The sequence below is a fragment of the Aquarana catesbeiana genome, linkage group LG06 (genome assembly GCF_042186555.1).
Source record: "Aquarana catesbeiana isolate 2022-GZ linkage group LG06, ASM4218655v1, whole genome shotgun sequence".
In the NCBI taxonomy this organism is placed as follows: Eukaryota; Metazoa; Chordata; class Amphibia; order Anura; family Ranidae; genus Aquarana; species Aquarana catesbeiana.
In genome coordinates, this window is record NC_133329.1 from 407,951,951 (window position 1) to 407,974,175 (window position 22,225).

Consider the following 22,225-nt stretch of genomic DNA (forward strand, 5'->3'; position numbering starts at 1 on the left):
AAATCAGAATTTAACCCTTCATTCACCTGTAGAATGTAGCGCTCACATCAGTCATCTACACATCTTCCTGCCATGGTCTGTACCCCCCCCCCCCCCGACTCCTCTCCCACCCCACCTCAGACTCCCCCCCCCCCCCAACTCCTCTCCCACCCCACCTCAGACTCCTCTCCCACCCCACCTCAGACTCCCCCCCCCCCCAACTCCTCTCCCACCCCACCTCAGACTCCTCTCCCACCCCACCTCAGACTCCTCTCCCCCCCTCGACTCTCTCCCACCCTCCCCAGACTCCTCCCCCCAGACTCCTCCCCCCCACAGACTCCTCCCCCCCCAGACTCCTCTCCCCCCCTAGACTCATCTCCTCCCCCCCAGACTCCTCTCGCCCCCCCCCCCGACTCCTCTCCCACCCCACCTCAGACTCCTCTCCCCCCCTCGACTCCCTCCCACCCTCCCCAGACTCCTCTTCCCCCCCCCCCCCCGACTCCCCCCCCAGACTCCTCTCCTCCCCCCTCCCCCCCAGACTCCTCTCCTCCACTGTGGGGATCCCCCCTCCTCTGGGGATATGGGAGTGCAGAGAGTCTCAGCACATCACTGGGAGAGCAAAGACAGGCAGAGACTTGTACAGTGTGGAGGGATGTCACATGGAGTCTCTGGAAGTTCTTGGCAGAGACAGGAGAGAATCCCGGAGTTCTGTGCCGGGATGTTTGTGTAAGCCGGGCTGGCAGCCTCTACAGCCCCTGTCTGTCTTCAGGTCCCTGCACCCCCTCCCCCACCCGCCTCTCCAATCCACTCCCCACCTTTCTTTTCTTTTACTTTTCTTCTCTCATCTCCTCTTATCTCCCTTTTCTTCTCTCTCTCTCTCTCTTCCCTTCGCTCCTCTCTCTCTCTTTTTTATTTTCTCTGTCCTCTCTGTCTCCTCTCTCTCTCTATTCTTCTCTCTCTTTTCTTTTTTCTCTCTCTCTCCCTCTCTCTGTCTCCTCTCCTCTCTCTCTCTCTCTGCTCTCCTCCCCTTTTTAAAGTTGTTTTTTAAACCATTTTTGTATAATAAAAATAGTTTTTTATCTAAAATATTGTGTATGAGCTCACCTCAGTGACAATTCCATATCCTTAAAAGTCCTGCTCTTTCTAAAGGGGTTTCCCCTTTTTTGCATTTGCATTTTCTCTCTCCTCTGTCTCTCCTCTTCTCTCTCCTCTCCTCTTCTCTTCTCTCTCCTCCTTTCTCTCCTCTGTCTTTCATCTGTCTCTCATCTTCTCTCTCCTCATCTCTTTCCTCTTCTCTCTCTCCTCTGTCTTTTATCTGTCTCTCATCTTCTCTCTCCTCTCCTCATCTCTTTCCTCTTCTCTCTCTCTCCTCTGTCTCTCATTTGTCTCTCTTCTCTCTCTTCTTTTCTCTCTCCTCTCCTCTTCTCTCTCTCCTCTTCTCTCCTCCTCTCTCTCCTCTGTCTCTCCTCTGTCTCTCCTTTGTCTCTCCTCTCATCTGGCTCTCTTCTCCTCTTCACACTCCTCTTCTCTCTCTCCTCTGTCTCTCATCTGTCTCTCTTCTCCTCTTCTCTCTCCTCTTCTCTCTCTCCTCTGTCTCTCATCTATCTCTCTTCTCCTCTTCTCTCTCCTCTTTTCTGTCTCTCCTCTTCTCCTCATTTCTATTTTCTCTCTTCTCCTCCCTCTTCTCTCCTCCTCTCTCTCCTCTATCTCTCCTCTCCTCTCTCTCCTCTCCTCCGTCTCTCCTCTCATCTGGCTCTCTTCTCCTCTTCTCTCTCCTCTTCTCTCTCTCCTCTGTCTCTCATCTGTCTCTCATCTGTCTCTCTTCTCCTCTTCTCTCTCCTCTTCTCTCTCTCCTCTGTCTCTCATCTATCTCTCTTCTCCTCTTCTCTCTCCTCTTTTCTGTCTCTCCTCTTCTCCTCTTTTCTGTCTCTCCTCTTCTCCTCTTTTCTATTTTCTTTCTTCTCTTCTCCTCTTTTCTCTCCTCTGTCTCTCTTCCTCTTTTCTATTTTCTCCTCCCTCTCCTCTCCCTCTCCTTTTAGAGGAGTTTAGAGGCCAGGGGTTTTTGGGGGCAGAAATTCCAATGCACCGAAATCACAATCAGGATATAAACATTTGAGCAAAAAAAAATGGCCAACGTGCCTAAACGCATCTAAGCACATCTAGACACTAAGCGCATTTGGCACTGGAGCGTTAATTCATTTCAAAGCCCGGAATAAGTGAATATGGCGGTTAATGAAATGAATAAACAGCCAAACGTTTGATGCATCTAAATGCCTAAAACCCCATTTTAAAAAACTTAGTTTTAGGTGCATTTTTAACACCTCAGGAGAAAAGCATTCAGAAGAGCCCAGCGTGCGTGAGGCCTGACAGTGAGCGCTGAAGCGTGAATGTTTTTGAATGACCCCCCAACTGAACTGCCTGAGAAGGAACTCATACCAGTTGTGTTAGTCATCCATTATGTTTCACCGATTACTGGAAAATGTTCACCATGAAAGTGATCTGTTAGGCCAGGAATCCTTGTTGTGCTGGATGGGCCGCATATGACCTCAGTGTATGACCTCAGAGTAGGACCTCAGAGTAGGACCTCAGCGTGTGACATCAGAGTGTGACATCAGAGTGTGACATCAGAGTGTGACATCAGAGTGTGACCTCAGAGTAGGACCTCAGCGTGTGACATCAGAGTGTGACCTCAGTGTATGACCTCAGAGTAGGACCTCATAGTAGGACCTCATAGTAGGACCTCAGAGTGTGACCTCAGAGTATGACCTTAGAGTAGGACCTCAGAGTGTGACCTCAGAGTAGGACCTTAGAGTAGGACCTCAGAGTGGGACCTCAGAGGGTGACCTCAGAGCAGGACCTCAGAGTAGGACCTCAGAGTGTAAAATCAGAGTGTGACATCAGAGTGTGACCTCAGAGTAGGACCTCAGAGTAGGACCTCAGCGTGTGACATCAGAGTGTGACCTCAGTGTATGACCTCAGAGTAGGACCTTAGAGTAGGACCTCAGAGTGGGACCTCAGAGCGTGACCTCAGAGCAGGACCTCAGAGTAGGACCTCAGAGTGTGACCTTAGAATAGGACCTCAGAGTAGGACCTCAGAATAGGGCCTCAGAGTAGGACCTCAGAGTGTGACCTCAGAGTAGGACTTCAGAGTAGGACCTCAGAGTAGGGCCTCAAAGTAGGACCTCAGAGTGTGACCTTAGAATAGGACCTCAGAATAGGGCCTCAGAGTAGGACCTCAGAGTGTGACCTCAGAGTAGGGCCTCAGAGTAGGACCTCAGAGTAGGACCTCAGAGTAGGGCCTCAAAGTAGGGCCTCAAAGTGTGACCTCAGAGTGTGACCTCAGAGTAGGACCCAGAGCTGCATTCGGTTTTGCCGCACACGGAGAAGTCTGGATCATATGTGCTGAGTCCAGCAAGCGCCATGGAAGAGCAAACTGGAAAGTCTGAAATTTTAGGGCAAATCTGTATATTTTAGAGCAGTGATGTGGTCCCTCCCCCTGGAAAATAACTTGGAATTCGATTTGCCTTTAAATAACATTCCCAATAAAATGCCGGAACGCGCGCCGCATGGTGTTGCTAAAACGCATGGCGACGCTTTCCTTTTTACTTTCCTATTGTTTTCTCATTTTCATTTGTATGAAATTCTATGTTCTGCAGTGCGTTGTAACGCGTTTAAAAAAAAAAAAAAAAGCAGCGTGCTGACATTTTTTTCTCCGGCGCGGCGCTTTGCTGTGAACCGGGCACATAGACAGCAATAGCATATACCGCGTTCTTGTGCTGAGCCTGCGACGATCGACGCAGCTTAATGCACAAGGTGTGAACGACCCCTATAAAGTGTCAGCTCTTCAGAAGTTCGCTGACTTTATGTCCCCCCCCACCCCCGCTGTGCCTTTGTAAAGCAATTAAGAGCCGCTCGTTAGTCAAACAGATAAACGTAATTAGCTGATAAGGATGAATTGAGCGCCAGGGTAATGGAGACATTTGTCGCCTTGCGGTGTTTGTGCTGTTTTGTCATTTGTTGAACTTGGGTTGAGCATTAAATTATAATAATTAACATCTATATTATTATATTATTTTTATACAGGATTTATATTGCGCCAACAGTTTGCGCAGTGCTTTACAAAATAAAGTAAAATAAACAATAAAAAAAAAAAATTTAAAGAGCCTCCGTCCCCATGAGCTCGCGCACAGAAGCGAACGCATACGCAAGTCCCGCCTACATACGTAAACGCCATTCAGACCACACATGTGAGGTATCGCCGCGTGTGCGTTAGAGCGAGAGAAACAATTCTAGCCCTAGACCTCCTCTGTAACTCTAAACATCCAACCTATAAAAAAATGTTTAAAGCGTATGGAGATTTTTCAGTACCGAAGCTTGGCGCCATTCTACCAGTGTGCGCAATTCTTAAAGCGTGACATGTTGGGTATCTTTTTACTCGGCGTAACATTACCTTTCACGTTATGCAAGAATATTGGGCTAACTTTACTGTTTTGATATTTTGTAATTCATTAAACTTTTTTATTTTCCCCAAAAAAAAAAAAAACGAGTATGAAAAATAGTTGCGCAAATATCATGCGACACACAATGACCGCCATTTTTTTCCCTAGGGTGTCTGCTAAAAGAAAAAAATATATAATGTGTGGGGGTTTTGAGTAATTTTCCAGCACAAAAAAATGATTTTTACACAGGAGAGGAGTGCCAAAATAGGCCCGGTATGCAAGTGGTTAAAAAAATGCTGTAAAATTTTGGCAAAAGTCGCCGATGTGTACTGCCGGTGGATCGGTGCGAAAGTAGACACGTAGTACACACGATCGGAAATTCGGCCCGCAAAAGACCGATGAGAGTTTTTTCATCGGAAAATGCGACCGTGTGTATGCCCCATCTTTTTTTTGCTGGCCGAATTCCAGCCAGCAAAAGATTGAGAGCATGCTCTCAATTTTTCGGTCGGGAAAAGTTCCTATCCGAAAATGCGATCGTCTGTGGCAATTCCTACGCGCAAAATTCCTACGCATGCTCGGAAACAATCCTACGCATGCTCGGAAGCATTGAACTTCATTTTCTCGGCTCGTCGTAGCGTTGTACGTCACCGCCTTCTTGACGGTCGTAATTTCAGCGAACTTTTTCGTAACCGTGTGTATGCAAGGCAAGCTCGAGCAGAATCCCGTCGGAAAAGCCGCCATATCTTTTTCCGACGAGAAGTCCGATCGCGTGTAAGCGGCATTACTGAATATTAGAGAGCCATTTATTGCAAACAAGCTGTTTCAGGCTTTTTGGCCATCATCAGTGCAGAGTACAGAAACCACGGCTTGTATGGAGTACGGCTTGGGACCTAACGAGACTGTATGACTGCCATTGTAGCGTTAGATTGTCAGCTCCTTGGTTTACAATGAGAGACAATGGGGGAGGGGGGCGGATTTACTAAAACTGGAGCACTTACAATCTGGTACTATGGCAGCCAATCATCTTCTAACTTCAGCTTGTTGGATTACTGTAATGGAAATTTTTAAGTTCTGTATATAATTGTATTCTATTTTGTATGTATTGCACTCTGACCTCACTGTGCTCACATGTTTTACATTCTTTCGAGTCCTGATTAGAATTAGCCTGCCTATGTTACGCCCCTTGTTACCATAAAAGTGCAATTGTAATATGAATGTGATACCTACGTAATCATGTGTATAAAAACCTTCTATTGCCTCATAATAAAGCAGAACAGTTATTTGGAAAGATGTGGAGCGTATCTTTTGTGTCTGTTCCCTACTGCAGTAGTTATTATTAATTTGGAACCACTAATCAATAGGAGGATAGGAGTTGCCCATCTATAAAATGTCCTGGTCAGGCGGCGAGCTTTGCCTTAGGAGGGGTTTTCCAGGTGACCCTGATCCCCGGTTCACACTAGGGGCGGCATGACTTGCAGGTCGCCTCAGCAAGGCGACCTGCAAACGACTTCTGCGGCGACTTGCAAAGCGACTTCTGTATAGAAGTCTTTGCAAGTTGCCCCAAGTCGCCCCCAAAGTAGTACAGGAACCTTTTTCTAAGTCGGAGCGCTCCTATGAGAACGGTTCCATTGTACAGAACGGGAGGCGACTTGTCAGGCGGCTAGGTCGCCTGACAAGTCGCCCCTGTGTGAACCGGTCCTGAGAATCCGAAACGAGGAGCTTGAGAAGATCCGGGAATTTCTGATAATCAGCCTTTTGCTTACATTTGAGTTATCAGACTTCCTTGATCGGTGAGGCATTTTCAGGGCAAAGGGTACCTATTTTACTACCCTCAATCGAACTGTATTGATTGGTGGTTATATGTTATGTTGTCCCTGTCTATTGTCCATTGGAGTGTTATAGATAAGAAAGGGAAGACTAGTGCTGTTCACAGGTATATGTAGTACACAGGGGCGGACTGACAACTCATGGGGCCCCCGGGCAATAGGAGATTATGGGGCTCCCGGGCAATAGGAGATTATGGGGCCCCCGGGCAATAGGAGATTATGGGGCCCCCGGGCAATAGGAGATTATGGGGCTCCCGGGCAATAGGAGATTATGGGGCCCCCGGGCAATAGGAGATTATGGGGCTCCCGGGCAATAGGGGATTATGGGGCCCCCGGGCAATAGGGGATTATGGGGCCCCCGGGCAATAGGGGATTATGGGGCCCCCGGGCAATAGGAGATTATAGGGCCCCCGGGCAATAGAAGATTATGGGGCCCCCGGGCAATAGATTATGGGGCCACACAGTATACACACACACATAAAGTATACACACACACACACACACACAATATACACACACAGTATACACACACATAAAGTATACACACACAGACACAATATACACACACAATATACACACACATAAAGTATACACACAGACACACAATATACACACACAGTATACACATACACACATAAAGTATACACACACAGTATACACACACACACATAAAGTATACACACACACACACAATATACACACACAGACACACAGTATACACATACACACACTGAAAAGGTACTGGAGAGGCGGGGCAGCTATAATCTTGGGATTTTTTTTAAAAAACACAGATTTTTACATACTGTCCCTGGTTTTATTGAGGCTGGCAACCCTGATGGAGCCCCTTAGTGGCATGGGGCCCTCGGGCAGTTTCCGAATGGTCAGTCCGCCCCTGGTAGTACATCTGCTAGATAAAGTAGTTTAGAGGCAAGAGGGTATAGGCACACGTAGAGAAGACTGGCCAGTCATTATGGGCATTGAGTTAAGCAAGGGAATGAAGGGTAAGAGACCCTCAAAAATGCGCAGCGCAAGAGGAGCGCTATATATGAACCGGAGGTGCAGTTCCGCCTATACTGAGCCCCTAGATTAATGGTTAAAGTGGACATGGATCCACAATGGGTAACTGGGACTAAGAATCATGCAGAGTAAACAGCTAGAGAAGCCGCTATCTACGTGAGCTTTGACAATAAAAGCTGGAAGCTGATTGGTTTCCTTACAGAGCTGCACCAGATTTTGCACGTTCTCTCCTCCAATGGTACGAGGTACGCTCTGCTATGGACTAGGTCAGAGCTATTTATGTTAAAGAAACTCTTTCCTTAGGATTTTTTTTTATGTCATCCACATTCAGAGGTTTCTTGAGGAATACAATGCGGAGAGTCTGGTGTGCGGAGCTGGGAGGGAAGGGGTTAATCGGCTGTGTATCTTGTAGAGGAATGACAAGAGTGTAAGCTCCTTGGGTGACAGCTGCTTCCTCACCTGTCATCTCCGTCTGGGCTTTATACCTGGAGCAAGACGGGAATATTCCCCCCCACCAACACCCCCGGGAAGGTGGAGAGAGACCTCCAGTTGCTGCGTTCTCTTCTCTCTTCTCTCTTCTCTCTTCTCTCTTCTCATTACAAGAAGAACAAGAGAAACAAACGTTTATGACATTTCCAATGTGATCTCTAATACTGGGAGACCCCATTCTAGGGGACGGGGGGGGGGGTCACAAGATCTCTCTATTTATTGGGGAAACATTGGATTTTCAGTTTGTTTTTTTCTGATATCATACATGTTTTATTATAAGTACATACACTATATTGCCAAAAGTATTGGGCCGCCTGCCTTTACATGAACTTTAATGGCATCCCAGTCTTAGTCCGTAGGGTTCAATATTGGGTTGGCTCCGCCCTTTGCAGCTATAGCAGCTTCAACTCTTCTGGGAAGGCTGTCCACAAGGTTTAGGAGGGTGTCTATGGGAATGTTTGACCATTCTTCCAGAAGAGCATTTGTGAGGTCAGGCACTGATGTTGGATGAGAAGGCCTGGCTCACAGTCTCCGCTCTAATTCATCCCAAAGTTGTTCTATGGGGTTGAGGTCAAGACTCTGTGCAGGCCAGTCAAGTTCCTCCACCCCAAACTCGCTCATCCATGTCTTTATGGACCTTGCTTTGTGCACTGGTGGGCAGTCATGTTGGAACAGGAAGGGGCCATCCCCAAACTGTTCCCACAAAGTTGGGAGCATGAAATTGTCCAAAATGTCTTGGTATGCTGACGCCTTAAGAGTTCCCTTCACTGGAACCTTGCTTTGTGCACTGGTCCAAATCATTTGGTGGAGGGGGGATTATGGTGGGGGGTTGTTTTTCAGGGGTTGGGCTTGGCCCCTTCGTTCCAGTGAAGGGAACTCTTAAGGCGTCAGCATACCAAGATATTTCGGACAATTTCATGCTCCCAACTTTGTGGGAACAGTTTGGGGACGGCCCCTTCCTGTTCCAACATGACTGTGCACCAGTGCACAAAGCAAGGTCCATAAAGACATGGATGAGTGAGTTTGGGGTAGAGGAACTTGACTGGCCTGAACAGAATCCTGACCTCAACCCCATAGAACACCTTTGGGATGAATTAGAGCGGACATTGCGAGCCAGGCCTTCTCTTCCAACATCAGTGCCTGACCTCACAAATGCTCTTCTGGAAGAATGGTGACACATTCCCATAGACACCCTCCTAAACCTTGTGGACAGCCTTCCCAGAAGAGTTGAAGCTGTTATAGCTGCAAAGGGTGGGCCAACTCAATATTGAACCCTACGGACTAAGACTGGGATGCCATTAAAGGTCATGTGCGTGTAAAGGCAGGTGTCCCAATACTTTTGGCAATATAGTGTATGGCTTCAAGTAAAAAAAACAATTGGATACAGTGTATTTATTGCAAATGTATTTGCTCTATGATAGTGGTCTCCAAACTACAGCCCAGAGACTGGATGTAGCCCCTTGCTTGCCTTTATATGGTCCTTGGGGCACTATTCCTTCCACTGACACCAATGATGGGGCATTATTCCTCCCATTGATACCAATAATGGGGCACTATTCCTCCCACTGTCACCAATTATGGAGCACTATTCCTCCCACTGACACCAATGATGGGACACTATTCCTCCCACTGACACCAATGATGGGGCACTATTCCTCCCACTGTCACCAATTATGGAGCACTATTCCTCCCACTGACACCAATGATGGGACACTATTCCTCCCACTGACACCAATGATGGGGCACTATTCCTCCCACTGACACCAATGATGGGGCACTATTCCTCCCACTGACACCAATGATGGGACACTATTCCTACCACTGACACCAATGATGGGACACTATTCCTCCCACTGATACCAATGATGGGGCACTATTCCTACCACTGACACCAATGATGGGACACTATTCCTCCCACTGACACCAATGATGGGGCACTATTCCTCCCACTGACACCAATGATGGGGCACTATTCCTCCCACTGACACCAATGATGGGGCACTATTCCTCCCACTGACACCAATGATGGGACACTATTCCTACCACTGACACCAATGATGGGGCACTATTCCTCCCACTGACACCAATGATGGGGCACTATTCCTCCCACTGACACCAATGATGGGGCACTATTCCTCCCACTGACACCAATGATGGGACACTATTCCTCCCACTGACACAAATGATGGGACACTATTCCTACCACTGACACCAATGATGGGGCACTATTCCTCCCACTGACACCAATGATGGGGCACTATTCCTCCCACTGACACCAATGATGGGGCACTATTCCTCCCACTGATACCAATGATGGGGCACTATTCCTCCCACTGATACCAATGATGGGGCACTATTCCCCCCACTGACACCAATGATGGGGCACTATTCCTCCCACTTATACCAATGATGGGGCACTATTCCTCCCACTGACATTTTAACAGCATGTTTCCCTGAGAGGATGGATTTGGTCAGCTGGTTTTCGGACAAGTAATAAAAGTTATTTTTAGGGTTGCCGGCGCTCCGGTTTATGGCGGGGTGTCCTGACCCCGTCACCGCGGTGACAGCTGGACTCCCCGTCTGTTTTTCTTAGTCTCGGAAGTCACGGATGACGCGTTTGTGTTTTATTTGGAAACATTGTATCTCCTGTGACGATCTCCAAATAAAACTCCCGACTTGAACTGCGATTTGTTTTTGTTTTCTTCCCCCATTTCCTGTCATGTCCGATCAAAAAAACATTCGCGTCCACAGGACGAAAATTAAAGCGATAAGAAACCCGAAACCAAAAATGTATTATATTGCAGCTTACCAATCATTAGATGTGGCGGCTGCATTCCTTTTCCTCTTCTTTACCTTTTTTTTCTCCCCTGTTTTCAGCTGGTGATCCGGTCAGTAACACATCTCCTGTATTAAAGTAAATCAACAGACTTATGGCCTGAAAATTTCTGAAGTGACAAACGCCTACAAAATGTCCTTGTAGGGGAACAGAACGAACGACTTTCGTCTAATGTGTACCATTTTCGCACCAGAAATATCCGATACGAAGGACTGTGCACGATCAGAGACAAGAAATACCAAAAACAGCCTTTGTCATACGAGAATTTTCGGACGTTATTTCTATCCGCGGTTCCGACTTTCTGTGAAAACATCGGAGGAAAGCCGGCCGATCGTTGGTCCGATTTTCTCATAGTGTGTCCGGGGCTTGAGGCTCCATTCACACCTATGGTAGGGCGTTCCGGAACTTCTTTGGGGGCGATGGGCGTCCCGCAATTCTGTTTGCCTGCAATCTTGCCACGATTTGTTGGCCGACAATCGCTGCAAACTCGCGCCGGGATTGGGGGTGCTATTGAAAGTATCAGGATCGCAAGCGCGTCTCGTGTTTTGCGGCAGTTCGGGGATCGCAGGCAGAATTGCGGCTAAAATATATAAATAATGTTTTGAAGGTTATAAGTAGAGAAAAAAAAATACAGATTTTTAAAAAAAGTGCCAGAAAAGACAATTTTTAACTTTTTAATTCTTTCCATTTTCATTACCTTAAAGTGTTACTAATCCCACAACAGTAATGTCTTTATATGCAGTAATAAAACATGCTTGTTATACTCACTGTGGAACCTAAGGGGTTAATCCTCTGCATTGTGTAAAAAGGCTGTTTGACCCCATCTTCTTTGATCCTCCCATTCTTCCACTGTCCAAAATCCACCAACTGATAGAACAGAGCCTTGGGGGCACTCTGCACATGCTCGGTATGGTGTGTATTGCTAGAGAGGGTTTTTTATTCTTGGGAGAGTGCATGTGATCAGCACAGGGCCAATCAGCACTGTCCAGACAGAGGGTCAGGGGTCATGCAGCCTCATAGGACAGTCAGAGGAGAATTAAAACTCCTCCTACAAGCTTTAACCTGACACTGAAAGAAGTCACAAGACTGCTATATACTGCTGATGAGAAAAGGTATTTAGCAGTTTATATTTACTAAAATAATTGCGTTTCCATGTCCTGTGTACTGTGGGAGAGACCAGATATAGTGAATGCAGAGTCCTGGGGAGGTCAGATATAGTGATTGCAGAGTCCTGGGGAGACCAGATATAGTGAATGCAGGCTTCTGGAGAGACCAGATATAGCGACTGCAGGGTCCTGGGGAGAGCAGATATAATGAATGCAGGGTCCTGGGGAGACCAGATATAGTGAATGCAGAGTCCTGGGGAGACCAGATATAGTGAATGCAGGGTCCTGGGGAGACCAGGTCTAGTGAATGAAGGCTTCTGGGGACACCAGATATAGTGAATGCAGGGTCCTGGGGAGACCAGATATAGTGAATGCAGGCTCCTGGGGAGACCAGATATAGTGAATGCAGAGTCCTGGGGAGAGCAGATATAGTGAATGCAGGGTCCTGGGGAGAGCAGATATAATGAATGCAGGGTCCTGGGGAGATCAGTTTTAGTGAATGCAGGGTCCTGGGGAGACCAGATATAGTGAATGCAGGCTCCTGGGGAGAGCAGATATAATGAATGCAGGCTCCTGGGGAGACCAGATATAGTGAATGCAGGGTCCTGGGGAGACCAGATATAGTGAATGCAGGGTCCAGGGGAGATCAGATATAGTGAATGCAGAGTCCTGGGAGACCAGATATAGTGAATGCAGGGTCCTGGGGAGACCAGGTCTAGTGAATGAAGGCTTCTGGGGACACCAGATATAGTGAATGCAGGGTCCTGGGGAGACCAGATATAGTGAATGCAGGCTCCTGGGGAGACCAGATATAGTGAATGCAGAGTCCTGGGGAGAGCAGATATAGTGAATGCAGGGTCCTGGGGAGAGCAGATATAATGAATGCAGGGTCCTGGGGAGATCAGTTTTAGTGAATGCAGGGTCCTGGGGAGACCAGATATAGTGAATGCAGGCTCCTGGGGAGAGCAGATATAATGAATGCAGGCTCCTGGGGAGACCAGATATAGTGAATGCAGGGTCCTGGGGAGACCAGATATAGTGAATGCAGGGTCCAGGGGAGATCAGATATAGTGAATGCAGAGTCCTGGGGAGACCAGATATAGTGAATGCAGGGTCCTGGGGAGACCAGGTCTAGTGAATGAAGGCTTCTGGGGACACCAGATATAGTGAATGCAGGGTCCTGGGGAGACCAGATATAGTGAATGCAGGCTCCTGGGGAGACCAGATATAGTGAATGCAGAGTCCTGGGGAGAGCAGATATAGTGAATGTAGGCACCTGGGGTGACCAGATATAGTGAATGCAGGCTCCTGGGGAGACCAGATATAGTGAATGCAGGGTCCTGGGGAGAGCAGATATAATGAATGCAGGGTCCTGGGGAGATCAGTTTTAGTGAATGCAGGGTCCTGGGGAGACCAGATATAGTGAATGCAGGCTCCTGGGGAGAGCAGATATAATGAATGCAGGCTCCTGGGGAGACCAGATATAGTGAATGCAGGGTCCTGGGGAGACCAGATATAGTGAATGCAGGGTCCTGGGGACACCAGATATAGTGACTGCAGAGTCCTGGGGGGACCAGATAGAGTGAATGCAGAGTCCTGGGGAGACCAGATATAGTGAATGCAGGCTCCTGGGGATACCAGATATAGTGAATGCAGGGTCCTTGGGAGACCAGATCTAGTGAATTAAGGCTTCTGGGGACACCAGATATAATGAATGCAGGGTCCTGGGGAGACCAGATATAGAGAATGCAGAGTCCTGGGGAGACTAGATATAGTGAATGCAGAGTCCTGGGTTTAGTAAATCTTTAATTTAGCCCCAGTGATGTCATTACTGGGTCTGTATGCCTCTCTATGCAAAGCAGGCAGATATGGAGTAGAGCTCGGTAAACAGTCACACAGTGGAAGTTGGTCATTTTAAGCTCATACTGGCTTGTGGTCTGACATCGTATAACACCGGAATTACCCTTTTTTTTAGGCTCCGTCTCTGGGGTATGAGCCACTGACATGGAGAGTTCGGGCCCCGTGAGCGCCGCGCACAAGAAAGAGAGCAAAGCGTCAGTTCTGGATGGGAACGCCTTCTCGGAGGTCGGGAAGAAAGCGGCCCTGCACCCCACTTCATCAGGAGGTACCGCACAGCGCTGCTTGTTTGTCAATATACTGTACATCGCAATTCCCTATTTTGTATTTCTTATATTTGCATGTTTTGTATTTTGTTTTGAGTGGAGCGTCATTTTTTGTTTTCTCCCGCGGTGACATCATTTCCCCCCTATAATACCGATTATTAGGAGATGATTGCGAAAATTGGCGTTGTTAGTTGTTTGCTTTTCTGGTGATTGACAGCCGACGCGTTGCTGCGATTTTTTTTGCCTCAATGTGATATCTGATACTTCCAGTAACGTGTTACTAATGTGTGTCAGGCGTGTATCTGAGGGATTAGAGGATACGGGAACACGCACAAACGAAGAGCGCCCGTAGACTGCGCCATCAATGCAAGGAGAGCGATTTCCTGCTAAATTGATTTCATCGCAAACTTATCGATTTCACCTTCACCTAAATTTTTTGTTACATTTTTGTCACATTTTTCCTGTGGATGGCGCAAAATGTATCAAAAACAACCTGAAAGTGACTCACATGGTTGTTAGCAAATGATGCCAATCCTGTCATCAACTACAACAATTCTTTGTTTATAAACAAAGCCATGTGATTGTCATAGCAGTGCTGAGATGGAAATCACATGGCTTTGTTTATAAACAAAAGTTGAGTTTTAGGATTTCTTTGTTCTTCAGTATTGAATGTCAAATTCCTAGCAAGTGAAGGACCGTTTTTTTTGGTACAATGGATCTAGGATGGTTGAAAGGAGCTTCTGTAACATTTGGGACCCAAAACAGATTTGCCCTCACGGCCTGTCCTGGTTGGAGGTTCACCCCGAATTCCCCCCTTTGTTTGAAGAGTCACCTCCCCTTCCTGCCCTTGTTAGAGATTTGCCCCCACTTCCCATCCTGGTTAGAGGTTTGTCCCCACTTCCCATCCGTTTAGAGATTTGCCCCCACTTCCTATCCCGTTTAGAGATTTGCCCCCACTTCCTATCCTGGTTAGAGGTTTCTCCCCACTTCCCATCCCGTTTAGAGATTTGCCCCCACTTCCTATCCCTGTTAGAAGTTTGTCCCCACTTCCTATCCAGGTTAGAGATTTGCCCCCACTTCCCATCCTGGTGAGAGATTTGCCCCACTTCCCATCCTGGTTAGAGATTTGCCCCCACTTTCCACCCTGGTTAGAGACTTGTCCCCACTTCCCACCCTGGTTAGAGATTTGCCCCCACTTTCCATCCTGGTTAGAGATTTGCCCCCACTTCCCATCCTGGTTAAAGATTTGCCCCCACTTCCCACCCTTGTTAGAGACTTGCCCCCACTTCCCACCCTGGTTAGAGACTTGCCCCCACTTCCCACCCTGGTTAGAGACTTGCCCGCATTTCCCACCCTTGTTGAAGATTCACCCTCACTCCTTGCCCTTGTTGGAGATTCACCTTGATTTCCAACCCTTGTTGGAGATTCACCCCCTCTGTCTATCCATGTTGAAGATTCTCCTCCACTCCCTGTCACGGTTGGAGATTTGCCCAAATTTATCACCCCTGTTGGAGATTCGCCCCCCCACTCCTGGCCCTTGTTGGAGATTCAAATTCATTACCCCTGGTTGGAGATTTGCTTCCACTTCCCACCCTGTTTGGAAATTCACCCCCACTTCCTCTCCTTGTTGGAGATTCACCATCGCTCCTCGTCCTGGTTGAAGATTCGTCCCCACTCCCCGCCCTTGTTGGAGATTTGCCGCCACTGCCTGCCCTTGTTAGAAATTCACCCTCCCTTCCTCTCTTTGTTGGAGATTCACCATCGCTCCTCGTCCTGGTTGAAGATTCGTCCCCACTCCCCGCCCTTGTTGGAGATTTGCCTCCACTCCCCGCCCTTGTTGGAGATTTACCTCCACTTCCTGTTCTTGTTGGAGATTTAGCCTTGTTCCCCACCCTGGTGGTAGATTCGCTCCCGCTTCCCACCATTATTAGACATTCGCCCTCACTACCTATCCCGGTTGGAGATTCGTCCCTAGTTTCCACCCTTATTGGAGTTTTAACCCCACACTTGTTGGAGAATTGCCCTTACTCATTGTCCTGGTTGGAATTTCTCCCCCATTACCTGCCCCTTTTGGAGTTTTGACCCCACTATCCGCCCTTGTTGGAGATTCGCCCCCATTTCCTGTCCTTGTTAGAGTTTCACCCCTGCTTCCTGCCCTTGTTGGAAATGTACCCTTGCTCCCCGCCCTGGTTAGAGATTTGCCCACACTCCCAGCTCTTGTTAGAGATTTGCCCCTGCTTCGTATGCGTGTTGGAGATTCGCTCCCACTCCCTGCCCTCGTTAGAGATTTGCCCCCACTCCCTGCCCTTGTTAGAGATTTGCCCCCACTCCCTGCCCTTGTTAGAGATTTGCCCCCACTACCTGCCCTTGCCGGAGAATACCCCCGCTCCCCGTCCTGGTTTGAGATTTGCCCCACTCCTCGCCCGTATTGGAGATTCATCCCCAATTTTTAAAGTGCCAATCTTTCTGCGTCAAAGTTTTCTGCGCCCAAACTTTCAGCTCCTTAATGAACTTTTTGCAAACATTTTGTAGTCTTTCTGGTTTTGTGATTTCCCTTTCAGATCTGACTCATAAACCTCCTCATGATCCACCTAAAAAAGTGACTTTCCCATTTCCGAATAAAAATCTCTGCCGCCCCCCTTTGATTGGACGGGGAGGGGGAAAGCCATTTGTTTCTTGTGATTTAAACCTGATGTGAAGGAACTGAAGGATTTAACACTTTTTCTGGGTGCGGCGCAGAGTTTTATTGATCCGCACAGTCAGTGTTTCATGCCGGGCTGGAGGGGGGGAGAGGCCTTTGAAATCAGCAGGGGGGCGCCATTCTGGGGATTTAATTACCTTTGTGACAGATGCCAAGGTGTGATTGTACACAGGCTGTTAAAGTTTAGAGTTGATTGCTGAAGGGACCCTCTTAATTGATGATTTCCAGGACTTGCACCCCCCAACCCTCCCCCTGATTTCCCACAATCCCTCTGGTGTTGCAGTCTGCTGCTCAAGTGGAGGAGATGGAAATCTGACCATTTGTTTAAAGAGAACTTTGTGTCTCTCAAGATGGATCTGTCCAGCTGATTAAAGGAGACAATTCCCAGGTTCTGCATGCTGATGAAGACCAGAGCCCTGGAGGTGCAAAGGATTCTGGGTACAGGGCTGGGGACATAGTACTGCGAGGCGCTGCGTCATGGCGAGGTGAAGATACCTCCATGTGTGGAGTTCTGCAACCACCCCCAACTGCCTCCAACCGCCTCCAAAATCCTCCAAGCGCCTCCAACTGCCTCCAACCTCCTCCAACCGCTTCCAACCTTCTCCAACCGCTTCCTACCTCCTCCAACCGCCACTAGCTGCCTCCAACCGCCTCCAACCTCCTCCAACCTCCTCCAACCGCCTCCAACCGCTTCCAACCTCCTCCAACCGCTTTCTACCTCCTCCAACCGCCTCCAACCTCCTCCAACCACCTCCTACCTCCTCCAACCACCTCCAACCTCCTCCAACCTCCTCCAACCTCCTCCAACAGCTTCCAATCGCCTCCAACCTCCTCCAACCACCTCCAACCGCCTCCAATAGCCTCCAACCTCCTCCAACCGCCTCCAACCGCCTTCAACCGCCTACAACCTCCTCCAACCACCTCCAACCACCTACAACCTCCTCCAACCGCTTCCAATTGCCTCCAACCTCCTCCAACCACCTCCAACCTCTTTCAACCACCTTCAAACACCTCCAACCTCCTCCAAACACCTCCAATTACCTCCAACCTCCTCCAACCATCTCCAACCTCCTTCAACCTCCTCCAACCGCCTCCATTCACTGCTAATATAATGCGCTGCAATCATCCCGCACCCTTGGCGCTTACATATCAAAAATTATGATTTCCAATTTTAGGCAAAAATTTGAATATCTACCTCTCTTCAATATCTATCTATTTCTCTCTTTTTCCAATATCTATCTATCTATCTATCTATCTATCTATCTATCTATCTATCTATCTATCTATCTATCTATCTATCTATCTATCTATCTATCACAATGAAATGTAAAGGGAATTAGAAGTATTTTCCATACATGTGAAGTCTCGTTCTCTTTCTAGAACTTTGCAGACTTTTCTGGTGGAATGTGGAATGTAGGTCCAGAGTTTTTTTTTTGGGGGGGGACCTGATTCCTCCTGGGGACCCCCAGTCACAGTCCCCCCTCCCCCGCTCTTATCTGGCCTGTTGGATGAATAATGTAGGGGGAGATCTTAGTGAGCGGAGGACTTCCAGGGAGGCTGTTTGAAGATGGAGGAGACAGATGATGAAAGAAGTCTCTAATCAGCTCTAAAAAGCCCTCGCAGGATTCCTGATAAATAACTCAGAGTGACCAGCAGGGAGAGCGGCTTTGTCTTCAACTTTCCTGCAATTAGATTTCGCGTTCGCCGCGTGTTCCGCTGGGAAAATCCAGAGGAATGAAAAAAAATGTGCGAAAAGGCGGCTTAGCTCCCTCCGCACGGCGGCCGAATATCTGTGATTTCCGGGGACGGTTCCTCCGCAGGTCCTCCTCCCGCTCCTGTTTTGTGATGGCGGCGGAGAGTTGTATAGAAATGCGTCGCGCCATCTGTTTGATGCGATCCAGAAACTAAACAAGCTTCTTCTGAGGATGGTGTTTGATCGCCAGAAGTGATTGGGATTGCAGAGGGGGAACCAGAACAGGGCAACTGAATTCTCTGAGATCTCCGACCCGATTAATATATTCCTCCGGCCTTCCCTTCAGTCTTGCATAGTTGTACCTGAGGCTTCCTCTGATTTCACTGCACACTGTGAGCTTCTCACAATGTGCATTAGAAGCTGCAGCAAGTCAGACAGAGCCCCGCCTCATTTCCTGCCTGGAGGACATCCAGCATTTTCCATCTCAGCCTGACTGTTCCTGGCCCCACCCCTTTCATTTATTGCGTTTCAGTTTTTTTAACCATGGAGGCATAACATGTGGGCTTTACATAGGGCGGTCTGCATGCAAATACAGCTTGTCTAGAAACACCCACTCCTCTAGACTCCACCCAATATATTTTTGATATGTGCATAACTCCTCCCAAGAGCCAGCCCACTGCTTGCATTAGGAGGCTTAGTGGGTGTTACCCAATACATCCTGCCAAGGAATGCCCACTCCAAACTGACAACACCCATCAAGACATTTTGATATTTGCATAACTCCACCCACTCCTCCAAACTGACAACACCCATCAAGAAATTGTAATATTTGCATAACTCCTCCAGACTGACACCTATCTACCACGGCATCTTGATATTTGGATAACTCCTCCCACTCTTCCAAATTGACACCCACCCATCAAGGCATTTTATTATTTGCATATCTCCTCCCACTCTTCCAGACTGACACCCACCCATCAAGACATTTTGATATTTGCAGAACTCCTCCCACTTCTCCAGACTGACACCAACCCATCAAGGCATTTTAATATTTGCATAACTCCTCCCACTCCTCCAGACTGACACCCACCCATCAAGGCATTTTAATATTTGCATAACTCCTCCCACTCCTCCAGACTGACACCCACCCACCACGGCATTTTGATATTTGCAGAACTCCTCCCACTCTCCCAGACTGACAACCACCCACCACGGCATTTTGATATTTGCAGAACTCCTCCCACTCTCCCAGACTGACACCCACCCATCAAGGCATTTGGATATTTGCATTACTCCTCCCACTTATCCAGACTGACACCCACCCACCACGGCATTTTGATATTTGCATAACCCCTCCCACTCCTCCAGACTGACACCCACCCATCAAGGCATTTGGATATTTGCATAACTCCTCCCACTTATCCAGACTGAAACCCACCCACCACTGCATTTTTTTATTTGCATAACTCCTCCCGCTTATCCAGACTGACACCCACCCACCACGGCAACCCCCTCAGCCCTAGGTTTGGTAAAGATTTCTTCCCACTTCCTGTTGCATCTCTGGGATGGGAAGTAAAAGGAAATCTCCCCAAAGGGACAAAGACAGCAACTAATATAAAATATGAACTGAAGTGACCCCGTAAAATGTGTTTGTTTTTTCATTTTTGTTTCATTTGTTTTTTTTTGGGGGGGGGGGTCATTCGTTATGATCGTAATCAGAAAGAGAATCCGAAAATTTGAAATAATAACTAACTAGCTAATAATAACTATTAAATTATAGGTATTGGAATTTCCTTTCAAATTTGTCTGTTAGTGAACGGAACGAATATGAATTTATCCGAAGATCCGAATTATCCTAAAATAACGAATACCGCATCTAAACAAATGGAACGGAACAAAATAATAATAATAAAAAGTTTTTATTATTATTAATATTATTTATTATTATTAATTTGTTCCGTTCCATTTGTTTAGATGCGGCATTCGTTATTTCGGATAATTCGTAACTTCGGATAAATTCATATGTGCTACGTTCACTAACAGACAAATTTGAAAGGAAATTCCGACACCTATAATTTAATAGTTATTATTAGTTAGTTATTATTTCAGATTTTCTCATTTTCGGGTTTTCGGATTTTCTCATTTCAGAATTTTCAAATTTTTTTTTTAATTTTTCGAGTTTCCAAATTTTCTAAATTTTCCGGTGCGGGGCAGTAAAGTGTGGCTGAGGTTTTTGCAGCCGGTGACCCCGGCCAGGACACGTGTCACCCACAGGAGGCTATTTCTGAAAGACCTAAATTTAGGAGAATCCCGGATGGACAGCTGCTGTTTCTGTACAACCTGCAACCAATTAGGCGGTTCCTGCAAGCTGGGGGCTGACGCACGCCGCGCACGCCACGCACCGCCCCTCCGCCCTCATGGACAGGATGTATTTTTATACATTATCAACATGAGGCTCCATTCACAATGATAGAGCAGCAGGATAAGGAGTCTCATGGTCAAAAAAGTGACAGTTATTTTCAGTTGAGTCCAACGGTAATAGACGGATCGAACTTTTTCGGGATTGGAACCATGTATGGGCAAGCAGGCTGTACCCAAGTTGATCGATCACATTGGGTACAACCAGCCCGTCATTTTGCCAGCGGCTATAACCACTAGGAATAATCATTGTGTTCTCCCGACTGGGACGACTCCACCCACACCCGCCAAGGGAACACAGTGAGGAGAGATTCCCCCATCAAACACTGACTGTGTTGCCGGGGGGAATCGAGCGATTTTTCTTTACTGCAACCTGGGATTGCAGAAAAGAAAATCGCACCATCTATGGCCGGCTGACTGGATAGACCGGCATAGGGAGCAGGGAATGTTATAGCACAATCACCACATACTTACCACTTTGCAGGCTGGTCCCACCCAGGCTCCACCCCTAAATGGGCAGGGAAGGCTGACCCCCTGCTAGACCACACCTCTAAATGTAAATGTGCAGGGACTGTGCAGGTTGGTCCCATGTAGACCCATGTGTGGTCTTTGCAGGTTGGTCTCACCCAGGCTCCACCCCTAAATGTGCAGGGAAGGCTGACCCCCTACTAGACCACACCTCTAAATGTAAATGTGTAGGGACCTTGCAGTTTGTCCCACCCAGACTCCGCCTCTATATTAACAGGGACCTTGCAGGTAAACATGTCGGGGCGCTGCAGGTTGGTCCCACTCAGACCACACCTCTAAATGTGCAGGGACTGTGTAGGTTGGTCCCACCCAGGCTCCACCTCCTAAATGTGCAGGGAGTTTGTAGGTTGGTCCCACCCACACCCCACCTCTAAATGTGTAGGGACCTTGCCGATTTGTCCCACTCAAACGCTGCCGCTAAATGAACAGGGACTTTTCAGGTTGGTCCCACCCAGGCTCCACCCTGAAATGTGCAGGGACTGTGCAGGTTGGTCCCATGTAGACCCTACCTCTAAACATGCGGGGGCGCTGCAGGTTGGTCCCCCTCAGACCACAACTCTAAATGTGCAGGGACTTTGCAGGTTGGTCCCACCCAGGCTCCACCCCCTAAATGTGTAGGGAGTTTGCAGGTTGGTCCCACCCACACCCCGCCTCTAAATGTGCAGGGACTTTGCAGGTTGCTCTCACAGTCCCACTCAGACCCCACCTCTAAATGTGCAGGGACTTTGCAGGTTGGTCCCACTCAGACCCCACCTCTAAATGTGCAGGGACTGTGCAGGTTGGTCCCACCCAAGCTCCACCCATAAATGTGCGGGGGGAAGTTGCAGGTTGGTGCCACCCACACCCCGCCTCTAAATGTGTAGGGACCTTGCAGATTGGTCCCATGTAGACCCCGTCTATAAATGTGTAGGGACCTTGCAGGTTTATCCCTCCTAGACTCCACCTCTATATAAACAGGGATCTTGCAGGTAAGTCCCGCCCAGGCTCCACCCCTAAATGTGCAGGGACTTTGCAGTTGGTCCCATGCAGACCCCGCCTCTAAATGTGCAGGGGCTTTGCAGGTTGGTCCC

General features: G+C 48.0%; 1 protein-coding gene across 1 annotated transcript in view; it reads left to right on the forward strand.

Moving 5' to 3' along the window:
- Window positions 1–22,225, forward strand: part of GLI2 (GLI family zinc finger 2) — a 205,752-nt gene that overhangs the window by 41,208 nt on the left and 142,319 nt on the right. Inside the window, exon 2 of the mRNA XM_073634468.1 lies at window positions 13,668–13,817. Within this exon, the coding sequence (XP_073490569.1) occupies window positions 13,697–13,817 (121 nt within the window). The 5' untranslated portion in view covers window positions 13,668–13,696. The remainder of the gene's footprint in view (window positions 1–13,667; window positions 13,818–22,225) is intronic.